The following is a 13777-nucleotide window of genomic DNA, read 5'->3' on the forward strand; positions in this document are numbered from 1 at the left end:
TTTAAATGTGGATGGAGGTATGTTTCTCCACAACTGATAAATGGCATTGTTTTTCCTAGCTGAACTGGTCCTTTTAACTTAATTATATACAGACTATGAGAGTTATGAGCAACTCCATAATTTATGTTCTTTTCTGTCATGAAAATTTAGAGTTTAAAAAGAATTATTTTCGAAATACATTTAAAACAGAGAATGATAATTCAGACATACATGCAATATTCATAATTCTAACAGTTAAAAACAACACAATAATGAGGCACAACAATAAAAAGACCATTTTAATCCAATTTCAGACAGTTCATTAAATCACATGCCAAAAAGACTGAAATAAAAGTCAAGATATTGAGGAAGATGAATGCATGATGTATTAGTGGCTTTGCATGTGCAAGGAAATGATGAAATAAACATAGTATGTACAAAAGGAAAAATAAATGGATTTATAACAAATCTCTAAAATCTCTCTCGCTCTCCATCTATCTATTTGTGAATAATTGTTGTGTGTGTGACATCACACAACGTTTTGTTCAGATTTGCCCACCTGTTAAGATGGAGATGGGATAAATGCAGACATATGCCATAGTCAAAATGTGCAAAATAATTATATATAAATGTAGTAGAGGCCACTTTGTGCTCCTAGTTTGAGTGAGCACTGCATGTATCTCTGTATGCAAGTATTTCTGCTAGAAAGAGAGGATGGCTGCAATTTTAAGAAATCTGCCAAATTTATACTAAACAAGCTGTCCATTTGCATAAAGGCAGCTTTTTTTAAGTACTTTTTACCACTCCTAAAAAACAAAACAACAACAATTTTTCAAGCTGTACTGGTCCTCTTCAATGAGTTTATTATATACCAACTCTGTGAGTTAAGAGTAAGCCAATAATGGAAATAGCTGTGCTGAAAAGACTAAGAATTTCCAAATGCAGTGTTGTTCTTGTGTTTCATTTTTTAAATTATTGCTAAATAGGTGGACAACAAAAGGAAAATGCTGTTGTTAAAGTCACATATGCATAAAGTATTCATGACTATTCAAGTTTGTCAGATACTGCATAGAGAAGACCTTTGGAAGGGTGTTTCTCCTCTTATGAAAAAAAAGGGTTTCTGTGATTATTAATAAACTCTTTAGTGATTAAAATCAATGGTGGGCACATTGGTGCCAAAAGACCATCCATATCTGAATTTCGGGATTTTTATTCAAACATCTGCCAAAAATATGAAATTAAACAAAAAAGCTGTTGAGAAAGACGAGTGGATGACGTATTTGTGACTTTTACAAAGAAAGCAGTGTAAAAGATGCTTTTCACGTTTTTAAATTTGCTGTTCTGGTAGCTTGATAAAGACTCTTGTGGGCTTTTTACCACCAGGAATTTTTTAATTTTTTTTTTTTGTTAAATTGTGAATAACACAAAAAATCCTGCTGATGTCTATTCTGGGGGGAAAAAATTGTTCACTTCACCTGGGGTCATGCTTTCAGTCGTGACACTGCCACTGCTCTTCCATAGATTCTCATTTTAAAATTAAAAGCCAGCATCATATAAAAAGCAGACTCTGGCATCTTTATCCCCTCACCACTCAACCAGTTACAGCAGGATGCTGGAGGTCTCTTTGTGTTCAAAGGGAGTTCTTCCTCCCTACTGTTGCCCAGTAGGGATCATCGGATTGTTGGGGTTCTCCCTCTAGTACTGAAGGGTCTTTACCTTACAATACAAGGAGGCTTATTGTGAATTTTCAGTCTACTTTTAGCCTCAAATACAGATGAGGGGTTCATGCTGTGGAGCTCCAAACCTCCAGCGTTGCCTTCCCGCTGCGTTTTCCACACCAGTTTCTCTCAGCAGCCTCGTGTGCTTCCTGTAATGAGAAAATGCTCACTCACTTGTTAATGGGGTTTGACTTCATCTAGTTTTTTGTTTGTTGTTTGTTTGTTTTTTTACAGTTGAACTGATTGGTTGAAATCAACCTGTGCAGACACACATTTTACTTTGCCATTGGTTATGTCAGACCCTGTGTAATACCAGTAAGACTAACGGATCATCTATTTTAATGCTTCCGCTGGACTGTGACTGTGCTCCCTTGATTTTTACAGTTCCCAAAACAACTACTCCACCACTGTTATCTCTTCTAATTGGCTTTATTAATTTGTCACTCTGCAAAGACCTTAAGTCTTCCAGTGGGTTATGTGCTCCATTCAAACTTACCAGAGTCCAAATGCTGGCAAACTGGCGTTGCGTGCTCCTAAAGTCGTTTGGAGCTCATGTTCTGACCTGAATTGTGAGTTGGCGAGTAAATGTTGTCGGCTCCTAGATAAAGGTTTTCCTCTTTCTCCTTTTCTTGTCCCGATGACTAAAGATCGGTCAGAGACAGGTTGTCGTTAGAGTTGAGTGAAAGTCCAGCTCAGGCATGAACAAAGCAAAGAAATCTACCTCTTGACCTAATAATGAAATGCACACAGGCCACTTTGTCTGATCATATTCTTTAATATTTGGACACTGACGGAGAACGTTTTCATTTACATAAGCTGCCATCTTTAATGGACCACAAATTTAGTTACTCGAGGATCTTTGGCTGTGTTTCTGCTCGTCTTTTTTTTTTCTTTAATGTGATTTCTTATCTAAAACAGTTTGTAATTTTTTTTACTTATTTCCTATTGAGGGTGCATTTCTTCCTTTTGTACCACATTAGCTTTTTCCCTCTCTTGTTCTCTACTGTTTTGGTGACGTGTGCAGCTGGATTCACTCCAAACTGTAAAATTCCCATCACATTCAAGTACATGCACTTTTGGATGTGTGAGATTGACCTTTCTGGGTTTTTCCATACAAATCTGAGTTGGCATATTTAAAAAGGGGTTGCAACATTTACCTTCATTTTGTGAATACTTTCAGTTACAGGTCCTCAGAGTAGATAAACATAGTTTGAAATCTGCCGTTTTTTTAATGTTTTTTTAATTTTATTTTTACCAGCCCTGATAGCTCAGTAAAATAAATGACCATATGGCCAAATAAATACCTTTAACAGCTAGAAACAAATTTGAAGTCAAAATAAATACAATCAAGTAAAATTATTATAGATTTCAATGAAAACTTTGAGTAATAACAGAGAAAAAGTTCATGGAAAATAAAACAGAATACAATTAACCTACTAAACGCACTAGTGGAAAGTGTGGTGCAAGAAAGCATGAAGTTGTGATATATACCTTTCATACAGAACCTAATTTTAGCAAATATTCACTTCTGAAAATCTGGATGGCGATACTTTTAAAGAAAAAAGTAAAAAATTATTTTCATCCACTGTTCAAGTTTTTGCTTGAGGTCTAACTTTATGCACTATAAGTTGAGAGATTTCCTCTCATATCTCTCTTCTATGGTTTAAGGAGACAAAGTAGGAAAACGAATTTCAAATACGTGTCTCTGTCCTTTTTTTTTTTCCATCCACAGTTGGTGTATTTTATACAACTGCATTGGTTTGACTGCTAGTGTTTGATCTCAGACAGTCCAGCTTGTAGCAGTTTTATCCACCTCCTCCTGCATCTCTATGTAGCCGGCAGAGCAGTAGGTGGCAGGGTGCACCTTCACTGTTCCCCAAATTCACATCAGGAGTTAGAGACAGGTAGAGGTAGCTTTAGTAGGTGTGCTTTATTGAAGGCTGGGAGCCTTTATGCATCTTCCTCATTGTTCTCTTCGTGACCACCACTGCTATAAACAGCTGGCAGGAGAAAATACAAACAGCCCGAGATGGTGAATCATACTTCTTGTGTCTTCCACGTGGTATCTCCAGCTGCTGCAGCCATGATGTGCAGTTATGTTTCGGGAACTCAGCTCTGCTGTCACCTATGACTAAGAAAACACACTTTCATCATGTTCAAGCAGCAAAGGAAACGCACAAAAATGGGTTTCATTTCCTTTTCCCGCTGTTTTTTGTACTTTAGGTTTAAGGAAATCCTCTGTAAAAAGACACGTTTTTCTTAACCCTCCTGGTTGGGAGTCCTTGCTGACAGCGAGGACATTACTTGACCACTTGGAAGACGTCGAACTTGTAGATTTTAACCTAGGTGGATAGAAATTTACCATTCCTGTGATATCTTTGGTGAAGTTGTAGCCCTCAAGCTTTACAGTCTACCAGAACACAGCATTTGTTTGGGACAGCATAGCATATGCTGTATTCACATGTACCCTGTTTTTTGTAGTGCAGATGTGTACTGATACTACTGGTATGTGCATTAGCATGGCTGCTAATGACAGCAACTTTCATGTAGAAAGTTGTAGTTTGGAATAGGGCTGCTCAATTAATCGAATTTTAATCTCGATTACGATCTGGGCTTTCAACGATCATTAAAAATGACTGAGCCGATTATTAGCCCCTCCCTCGTGCTTTACTCTCGCGCTGCTCCGTGTGGGAAATCGAGCGCACCTCTTTGCATTTCGAACACGTGTCACAACAATTAAGAGCAGCGGTCTCCAACCTTTTTTGCGCCACGGACCAGTTTATGCCCGACAATATTTTCATGGACCGGCCTTTAAGGTGTCACGGATAAATACAACAAAATAAAACTAGTACAGGTACCGAAAATTTTTTTTATTCATAACACATGTGAAAAGACCCAGGAAAACTGAGTAAACGATAACGAAATAACGCTGAAAACCGATAAAAACCCTAAAAACTATACATTTCACACCTGAGCCTCAACTCTCGCGGCCTGGTACCAAACTACTCACGGACCGGTCCGAGGCCTGGGGGTTGGGGACCGCTGATTAAGAGGACCCGAGGGAACCTCGGAAAGCTAAGCAGAAGTTATTTGGAGAGGAGAGTGACTGCCGTTGGTTGAAAAGAGAGGTAAAAAAAACTTCAGTGGTGTGGAAACATTATGCCCATATGGAAAAGATATATATAAATCTTATAAAGTTTGTATCTGTCTTGTGTGAAACTTGTATGAAAAGCATATAAGAGTGAAAACAGATATAAGATCCCTTGAAAAATTATACAATGAAACTTGTATGTTTTGGATACTTACTAAAACAATGTATGAAAGTAATGAGAAAGTGGCCACTTTCACGAGTAAATCATATAAGTTTTTACTATTTCTTTTCCATATGGGTGGGTTCGCGGAGTCAGATGTGGATCAAGTAGACATAGGCTGTGTCCCAATTCAGGGTCTGCACGCTTGAAGTACGCATTTTAAGTGCGGTTACGTCACCGCCACGCGACGACTGCTCTCCCAATTCGAAGTGTACTTCAAATGCATACTCCAAATGCGCCATCGATTTCCCCAAATATCAAGCGTGGTCCGGTGCACGCTTCGTGGTCCCATATATCCCACAATTCATAGCGCGGCGGTGGGTGTGGAGAATTTTGCCGCAAAATACGGCAGAAGGGAGCGGCCGAAGAGGGTTTTTTTTCCCCCAAACTTTATTGAACGTATAAAGCGAACAGTCATTCCAGTTCAGTTTGTACAGTAGACATACAAGGCAAATAAGAGTAACAATATACAGTACAATGAAATAATAAGGATAAATAAAAAAAGGAAAAAAAAAGGGGGGGGGGGAATGTGACAGACTTCATAACAACTTTGTACTTGAAAGTTGTGACATCTCATTCGTTAAACATTTCTGAATGAATTTCCCTAATAAGATGGAGCGGCCGAAGAGTGAACTGTCAAAAGTACTGAATATGACGTCACTTATTTATGTGCGAATGTTTAATAATTAAAGTCAGTCATATATCCACAAACACAACAATCTGAAATATATATATCTGACAATACTATAATATTGGCCATATTATATTTACATTACCACAGTGAGATGACTTTAGTCTCATGAACAACATTAACTAATTGTTATTTACTAACTAATCTTAAATGACTGTTCAGCACAGAAATGAAGCCCAACAATCATGTTTTACAGTCCCGTGGTCTCAGCCTCAGATACTCAACTAATCAAAGTGATGTCATGACAAAAATGAATGACTAACAAAACATTTTTCTCCTTCATTTCTGTCAAACAAAGCTGTATGTTCCCTGTCTCGCGGTTAGTATCATGGTTGCTAGGCAACCTGAACAGCGCGACGAAGCGTATACCGTCCTATTTCACAAGCCTCTCACTTCTGCACTTCTCGTACTTATAGTATGCACCGTACGTAGTGCGCGTACTTCAAGCGTGCAGACCTTGAATTGGGACACAGCTATAGTGTGTAAACTTTGCTACAGTGTCGTAGCTGCACCACAGAGCAACACTGCAAAGTTCACTAAACATAGATGTTTACATTTTTCATTTATTTTTTATATTGCAAACATTTGCACTGTTATCAGTATTTGCACACTATTTTATATTATTTTTTGACAATCTTTAAAGTCATTATTCAATACATTGTTATTGTTAAATAAATATCGTCAAATAATCGAGATCTCAATTTCAGTGAAAATAACCGTGACTTATCACTTTTTGCCATAATCGAGCAGCCCTAGTTTGGAAAGCATGTAAATAGTTTGATATCAGTTTGAGAAAGATTTTTTTTTTTTTGTTGTTCGTCCATGATTGCCAAGACTTGAGAGAACATTTTTCGAAAGTCAAATGTGGTTGTCCATAATAATTATATGTGTGGTTTGAGAGAAATTGATAAAATCCTGTTTACGTTTGATTTTTTTTTCCCCTTAAATTTTATATTTATGCAGGGTTCAACATAAAAAGTGGCCGAATCTTTGGAGCCAGTAATCATTAGTTTTTAATGATTAGTTTTTATTACCGTCAGTATTTTCACAATGAAATGCCAATGGAAATCAAACCACCCATATGGATTGTTTAAATGTAACAAAAAACTGTTTTGTTTGTTTGGTTGTTATTGTTTTTTAACTGCTTCCATCTACTTTTTACACGGCAGCAGCTTAGTAATTTAAGTAGAAGCTAAAATGGAAAATGGAAACTGTCTGCTTGCAGTTAAACTGATCTTTGTCCATCCAACGGCTGGAGCCATGGACTGGTCGCCAATCTGGCGCAGACTTAAAACACTCAAACCAGAGACAACCATTCACAGTCACACTTATGGGCAATTTAGAATCATCAATTAACCTAACCCCTATAACGGCATGCCTTTGGACTGTTGGAGAAAGCTGGAGTACCCAGAGAGTACCCACGCAAACACGGGGAGAACGTGTGAACTCCACACCGAAAGGCCCCAGGCACGTGGTAGAATCGAACTCAGGACCTTCCTGGTGTGAAGCAGCACTGCTAAACACTACCTGATAGATCTCTAAATCTGTAAAAATTTCTTGTAAACTTGATGCAGGCTAACAGCTGCCTCTCTTTTAGAGCCTATGATGTATGATTTTCAAGACTGGTACAGATATTTAAAAATTTAATCGACCAATACTTTGTTGCTCAGTTAGATGAAGACAAAACAGATTCCCCTAACGTTTGTTATGTATATTTATTTTTAACTCCTTTACATGCATTTTACTTTACGTACTAACTGCAGTGGAAGTATCAGTCTGCTAATAAATGACATGTTATTTTTATGCGATAAGCTAACAGTACGTAAAGTAATTTTAATTGGCTTTATTTTGGGGGAATTTAAAGTGATCGACCTGCCCCAGTGGGGGGGTAACTGTTAACACTGTTATTGTTATGTAAGCTTTTGTAATTCATGTGGTATGACTGCAGCATGCCTTAGAGATGATCCCAAAAAACTGATCCATGAAGCTAGTTCGTGCATAAGAAGAAATTCTAAAGAAGGGTAAACCAAAAATAAGAAAAGGAGTAGGATTGTGTTAAGCGAATAAGATTAACTGCTGATCAAAATAATAGAGGTGGGAATCACCATACATCCCACGATACGATATTATCACAATACTTAACGCACAATACGATATTATTGCAATTTTTTAAAAATATTTTGCGATATTCAGATTCTGTACATAAAGGTAAACTTTATCAATATTCATTTTATCTAATATCAAAGTCTCGCACTCAGTCTTTCTCTCATTTCAGTCAGGTTTATTGTTGACAAACTTGAACGGTTTGTATTACAGTCTAGTCCAACTTAACTGAATGCAACCATCTGGTACAATTATAGCTATTCTGAACTATGCAATTTATGAAAACTATGCAGCCCCTTCAGCAACTGAAGAATTTGAAAGTAAATTAAAACAAAATATAATTTTACATTAAATAAAAAGGTTTTAAACTTAATTAAAATAAAACATGTCTTAAATTAAAATAAGTAAACTGTCATGTTTATTGCTGCCAAAAAAAAGTTAAATACATTTGGACAGTGAAGGAATGTCAGGATTCTTGCTCAGAAAAAGGAGCTGATCAACATGCTCTGAAGTCAGAGCGTGTTCCAGTCCACAAAAACTTTTTTTGTAACAAAATATCGATTTCTGCTGTCCCTGTATCGATACATTATTAGCAAACAAAATATCACGATACTACACAGTATCGATTTTTTCCCCCACCCCTACAAAATAATCATGCTTATGAATTTTTGTGTTGTAGAGTAGCTCTCGGTGGTTGGTAATTTAAAAGTGTTTGATTGAGATCAGGCCCATGATTTTACGAGTCTGCATCTTTCCAATTTGAGGGAATAATACAAGACAGAGCATGCCTCAAAAAAACAGCATTTATAAAAGCCAAAGATGTCTTCAAATAGCAACGCTGCACTGGGCTCCTACAGGGAAGCATAATTCATTTTTCCCTCCAGTGTGAACCCAACGGTAGAAACGATGTCTTCTCTAGACTTAGACTTATGTTAAATTAGATTTTAACTATGCAACAGAGGTTTCTCCTTTTGCTGTCGTGTCTTTTCAGATAAACTGTGTATGTTTAACTGCCACCTCTTTCCTTTCTTTCTTTCTTTCTTTCTTTCTTTCTTTTTTTTTTAAACCGTTCTTCCTCTGTGGTGGTGTCACTGAGTTTGGTCTCAGTTATGAGTCAGCAGCACCAGCGGCTGAGAGGAAGTTTTGCATGGAGCTCCATCACTCACAGGCTCTATTCAGCCTGATTACCAGCTTTGACGGGCTTCTCCTACTGTCTGATAGGGAGACGGGGGGAAGCTGACAAAACTGCTGCAGTTTTTTTTTTTTTTTTTCTTTATATAGACTTGAATGTTGAGGCAAGATTAAAGACCTGTTGTTATGAAAGCGGTTAGGATAAATGAAAGCATTTTCAACAATCAATTGCTGTGTAAACCTTCGTCTAATATTTAGGCGATTAAGTTACAGACTCCTAGTAAGGATACTGGTATTGGTTCTGGTACCAAACAGCTGATGTTGGTTTTCTTGCAGCGAGATGTTACTACTTCTAGTAGCCAGGCTTTCTTTGCATTAGCTCGCTTGACAAAACGTAAAACCCCAGTAAGAGTTAATGTGTATCACAATGCTGGTTATCACCTTTCTTTGTTAAGACCTTGATTATACTTTGCTACAGACATGGACCATTGGAGACTCGAGAGCTGAGCTATAATTCCTGTTCCATTTCTTAGAAGGTCGCAGAATAACTCAAGTTTTCTGGCTCAAGTTTCTGAGCTGCAAAGAGGAGTTCATCTTGTCAAGAACAGTCGTGTATTCATGAATTAATATTTTTTGTCTCCCTCTTGGTGAAGTCATTGATTTGTAATCTGTACATTAAAGCTTTTGAAACTTTAAACTTGCTTTAAACATTAAAAGCTAGTCTTTTGCTTGCGGTCTGACTCCATCTCATAGCCTGAAGACCCAAAATTAACTACATTCTGGTCTACATCATGTTTGCAGACTGTTTGTGGATTTTGCTTGTATTAAAAGCACACTTCTTGTCATTCTGCATTTTTATTGGTCCACTATATGTATGTCACATTACAGCAAGCACCAAGGCTCCCCCGACGGGCATGCTTGCGCTGTTCTTTGACGGGTAACTGTCCTTGCATTGCGCAGTGGTGCTGTTGTTGTGTTGAAGGTGAAAGACCTTTAATAAAGTATGCACCTTGGTTTTACTATTACTTTTACTCAATATCCTACTCATAGACCAAGAACTCTTTATAATCTGTGGTCAACTATAATTCCCGGACTCTTAGTAGTACATTTACAATTGCTTTGGTCTCTGAATGATAGCAATAGTCATCATTAATGTCTGTGAAGGTTCTCAGTCATCCAGGTCATCGTAGTCAAAGGAGCTTGCAAAGAAAAGCATCTGGACTTCTTTAAGTTGCTTGAAGATGTTTCACCTCTCATCCGAGAAGCTTCTTCAGTTCTAAGGTCAAATGGTGGGGAGTCCCAGATTTAAACCTAGTGGGAGTGACCCCCCAAAGAGGGACAAAAGGACCCCCTGATGATCCTCTAATCGCCTGAGCCAAGGTGTGAAACTGGGTGTGGGTCACAATCAGCCAGGGTTTCTAATTTTGACCATAATTTACAAGGTCAAATTAGTCTTTTACTCAGTATGGCTTGAAATTGGTGTCTGAGCACATAAACTCATCAGGAAAATGTTTTCTGAGGTAGGGCTGGGCGATATGACCCAAAATTCATATCTCGATATTTTTTAGCTGGATGGCGATATAAGATATATATCTCGATATTTTTTTTAAGCCATAAAGTAAGAACAAAAAGAGTTCTTAGTCAAAGCTGTGTCCCAGATGTCACACAGGCACTTTTATTAACATACAGCACAGATGTACATGAAAAATTACTCAAAATTAAATTATGAGCATTCATTAAATAATAATGCTCCATAAATAAAAGAAAACAAGGTTGTTTTTGTGCTAAACAAAGAGCTCACAATTGTGCAGTCAAAATGTAAACTAAAAGACGCTGAGCGTAATAACAAAGACAGACAGATTTTACAGCTGCTCTGTTCCCAAGTTTTACTGTGTGACTGATAGCCTGGAGTTTGAAATCCGCTTCATAACCACGTCTCTTACAGGTGCCATTTATGGTCCTTATACACACACAATACGGTAATATTACGTTGATGCACAGTACGTATCACTCCGCGAAGCTCCTCGGTAGCCGTAATGCGCCGACAATCTATCAAGCGGTGCAGCTCCGTAGCTTACCAAAGTCGTACTCAAACATTTTTGACAGATTGCTGAACGCCGTGTACCACATAAAATCGGTTCGCGGCCACCAAGCACAACCAGAATTCATACATAAGGCGCGCTATCAACTTTTGAGAGAATGAAAGGATTTTAGGGGTAGCGCTGTTAGCTCGTTAGCGCGGTTAGCTCGTTAGCATGTTTAGCTCGTTAGCACGTTGACGCCGTCCAGCCCCACGCATGGGGCGATGCGCAGTAACTCGTTAACGGAGATTTGCCGTGTCCGTCTTGTCGCTGCCTGCACGTGAAGCGATGGGGTAGGAGGGGGAGTTGTCTTCAGTGAAGGCGAGGCGGAGTAACGTTGCGTAGAGACAAAAGTGGACGAAAGAGAGGCAAACTTGCGGCTCCACAACTATAATTATAACGTAACATAGACTATATCGATATAAAGGATATTGTCACATCTTATATCTCGTATAAAAATATATCGATATGTTTTAAAAACTCGATATATCGCCCAGCTCTATTCTGAGGTCACTCTACAGATGCAAGGGGTTTTCTTCCCCTAGACTTCTATAGGCAGTCCTCTTTGCAGAGTCAGAGAGTTCGCCTCCTAATGCTCATTAAATAGAATGCAGTTGTAAGACAAATCTGCATCGGCTTCACTTTTCAGAGCCAGGAGCTACAGATATCTCTTCCAGCTTTTTGGGTCAGGAACCAACTGATATCGACATATCAGAGTGGCCCCACCCTAATTTTAACTGTCCATTGAGCCACGAGAAATTATTTAGATATAACTGCAGAGTTTTGTTATTCCCTGTATTTCCCCGTATCGCCCCAAAGTAAATTAGAGTGCATCATGGGGGTTAAATTTCTTAAATTAGTTCTGAACAATAGGCTTTGTGGCTTAGATATTACCTTTTTACTCTCCCCTCCAAAAAGAGGGAGTATGTAATTAGTTCCGTTTGTCTGTCTGTGTTTTTGTTAGCAGTTTAGTCTTCACAGTTTACAAGATATAATTTTCAAATTTTATGTGATGGTAGATACCAACAACAGCTCAAGCTGATTTAATTTTCATGAAAATCAGGTCAAGGTGACACCAAATTTTAAAAAAACTTAAAAACTTTTATATTACCCACAATTTCACAACAATATACTAGGCCTTCGGGTACATGAGTACCTGGATTGGGTAATTATTTGGCCTTGACCTTCATTGTTAGCACCCAAGGTAAAACTTAAACCTGGATACAAAAAAATTTAAAAAAATTAAAGAAGGAAACCATATCAAGTATAATGTTTCATGAACGGGCATGGGGAGGGCTGTACAACGGACTTTATCTTTTCAATGCAACGCCCTGCAGCTGAAGCCCTTGCCCTTCGGGGGAGTTGCGCTCTTGATGTGCTTTTGTTAACTAAGAAATCATTTTCTATTAGGGCTGTACGCCTGTTAAATATTTTTGATGTGTAATTCTTTGTTTCTTGTTCTTACACCTCTGTCTTTTCTCCTCTGCCCTCAAAGGAACCATGGGAATACCACTACCCAACTGCATTTGGGAACCAATATGTTGAACATGGTCCGCAACATGTCCGCCTGAGGGGAGCCTGTTCTGGGCGGTGAGAGACAAATGGTGAAAAATTAAAAGTAAAGCGACTCTCCCCTCAACGCACAGCCGATTCCTCACCCCAACCCCCCACCCCTCCTCCTTCTCCCCTCCTGAGTCGGATGGCTCCGAATGACGAGCTGCAGTAATGGAAGTCCACCCGCCGTTCAGCACCGTGGCCATGAAGCAGCTCAAAGGGTAGGGTCTGCCGTGAGCTCGCCTCACCCTACCCACCCTGCACCCCCATCCCCCATCAGCTCCACCTGAGAGCACACTCCCACTCTGAAGTGAATATTCATCATCCTGAACCCTCCCTCCTATCGCCACCTCGGCCACGGCTTTGGAAGACAAACATGACGCGCATTGCGAAGACACTGGTTGATGTCTGATATATATACCTCTGAGGTGTCGAGCGTAAAACCAGCGGAGCAATGAATGGCGGAAAGGACTGCGAGGCAGGAGATGAGAGGCAGGCCGTCCCTGTCCAGGTCCCCATTGGCTGGCAGCGCAAGACAGAGCATGGTGGAGGGGTCGTGTACATAAGGTAAGAAAATGAGATCAAAACCATCAGAGATTTCAAAGCAAACATGGCTACAGATTAAGAGAAATATATCTGTGAACCACTGCACATGCTCAGTACATTTAGACTGAAAGCTGTTTAATAAAATGTTTAAACTAATTATGGGCATGAATGTCATGATAATTTCTGGCTTTTAATGATTTCTTTAAGCTTTTCTTTGTTCTGGAATGATTGTATATCATACATCTTTAATGACTTGATAAAACAAGTACTGGGTGCCCAAGTTTCAATTTATTTTGTATTTTCTCTAATCCACACACGGTCAAAAGTATATATAAATACAGGCTCTGTTATACTGTCTATATACTTGCATATATAGGGGATTTGGGAAGGCCATTTCAGAAACTTAGTTACATCTGAAATCCAAGTTTCATCCATCCACTTTTGATTTTTATCCACTTTGTGCAGTGCACCTTTACCACTGTCAGCAAAACAGGCCCAGAGAATGATGCTACCACCACCATGCTTGACAGTTGGTGCAGTGTTCTTGGGTTTGAAAGCCTCATCTTTACTCCAACTATAACTCAAGGCAACGATATAAGTTCAATCGTTGTCTTGCCACATAATAAACGTTAAAAAAAGAGGTCTATATTGGAGCAGGGGTTT

At 38.8% G+C, this 13777-nt stretch overlaps 1 protein-coding gene across 3 annotated transcripts in view; it reads left to right on the forward strand.

Moving 5' to 3' along the window:
* The window catches only part of mbd5 (methyl-CpG binding domain protein 5), a 55817-nt gene that overhangs the window by 4228 nt on the left and 37812 nt on the right, over nucleotides 1-13777 (forward strand). For all 3 annotated transcript variants that reach the window (XR_003271313.1, XM_026159964.1, XM_026159965.1), the window contains exon 2: nucleotides 12510-13135. Coding sequence is in view for 2 of the 3 variants with exons in the window: in XM_026159964.1 (XP_026015749.1) it covers nucleotides 13023-13135 (113 nt within the window). In the remaining variant the exon portion in view is untranslated. The remainder of the gene's footprint in view (nucleotides 1-12509; nucleotides 13136-13777) is intronic.

Source organism: Astatotilapia calliptera, chromosome 23, assembly GCF_900246225.1.
Source record: "Astatotilapia calliptera chromosome 23, fAstCal1.2, whole genome shotgun sequence".
In the NCBI taxonomy this organism is placed as follows: Eukaryota; Metazoa; Chordata; class Actinopteri; order Cichliformes; family Cichlidae; genus Astatotilapia; species Astatotilapia calliptera.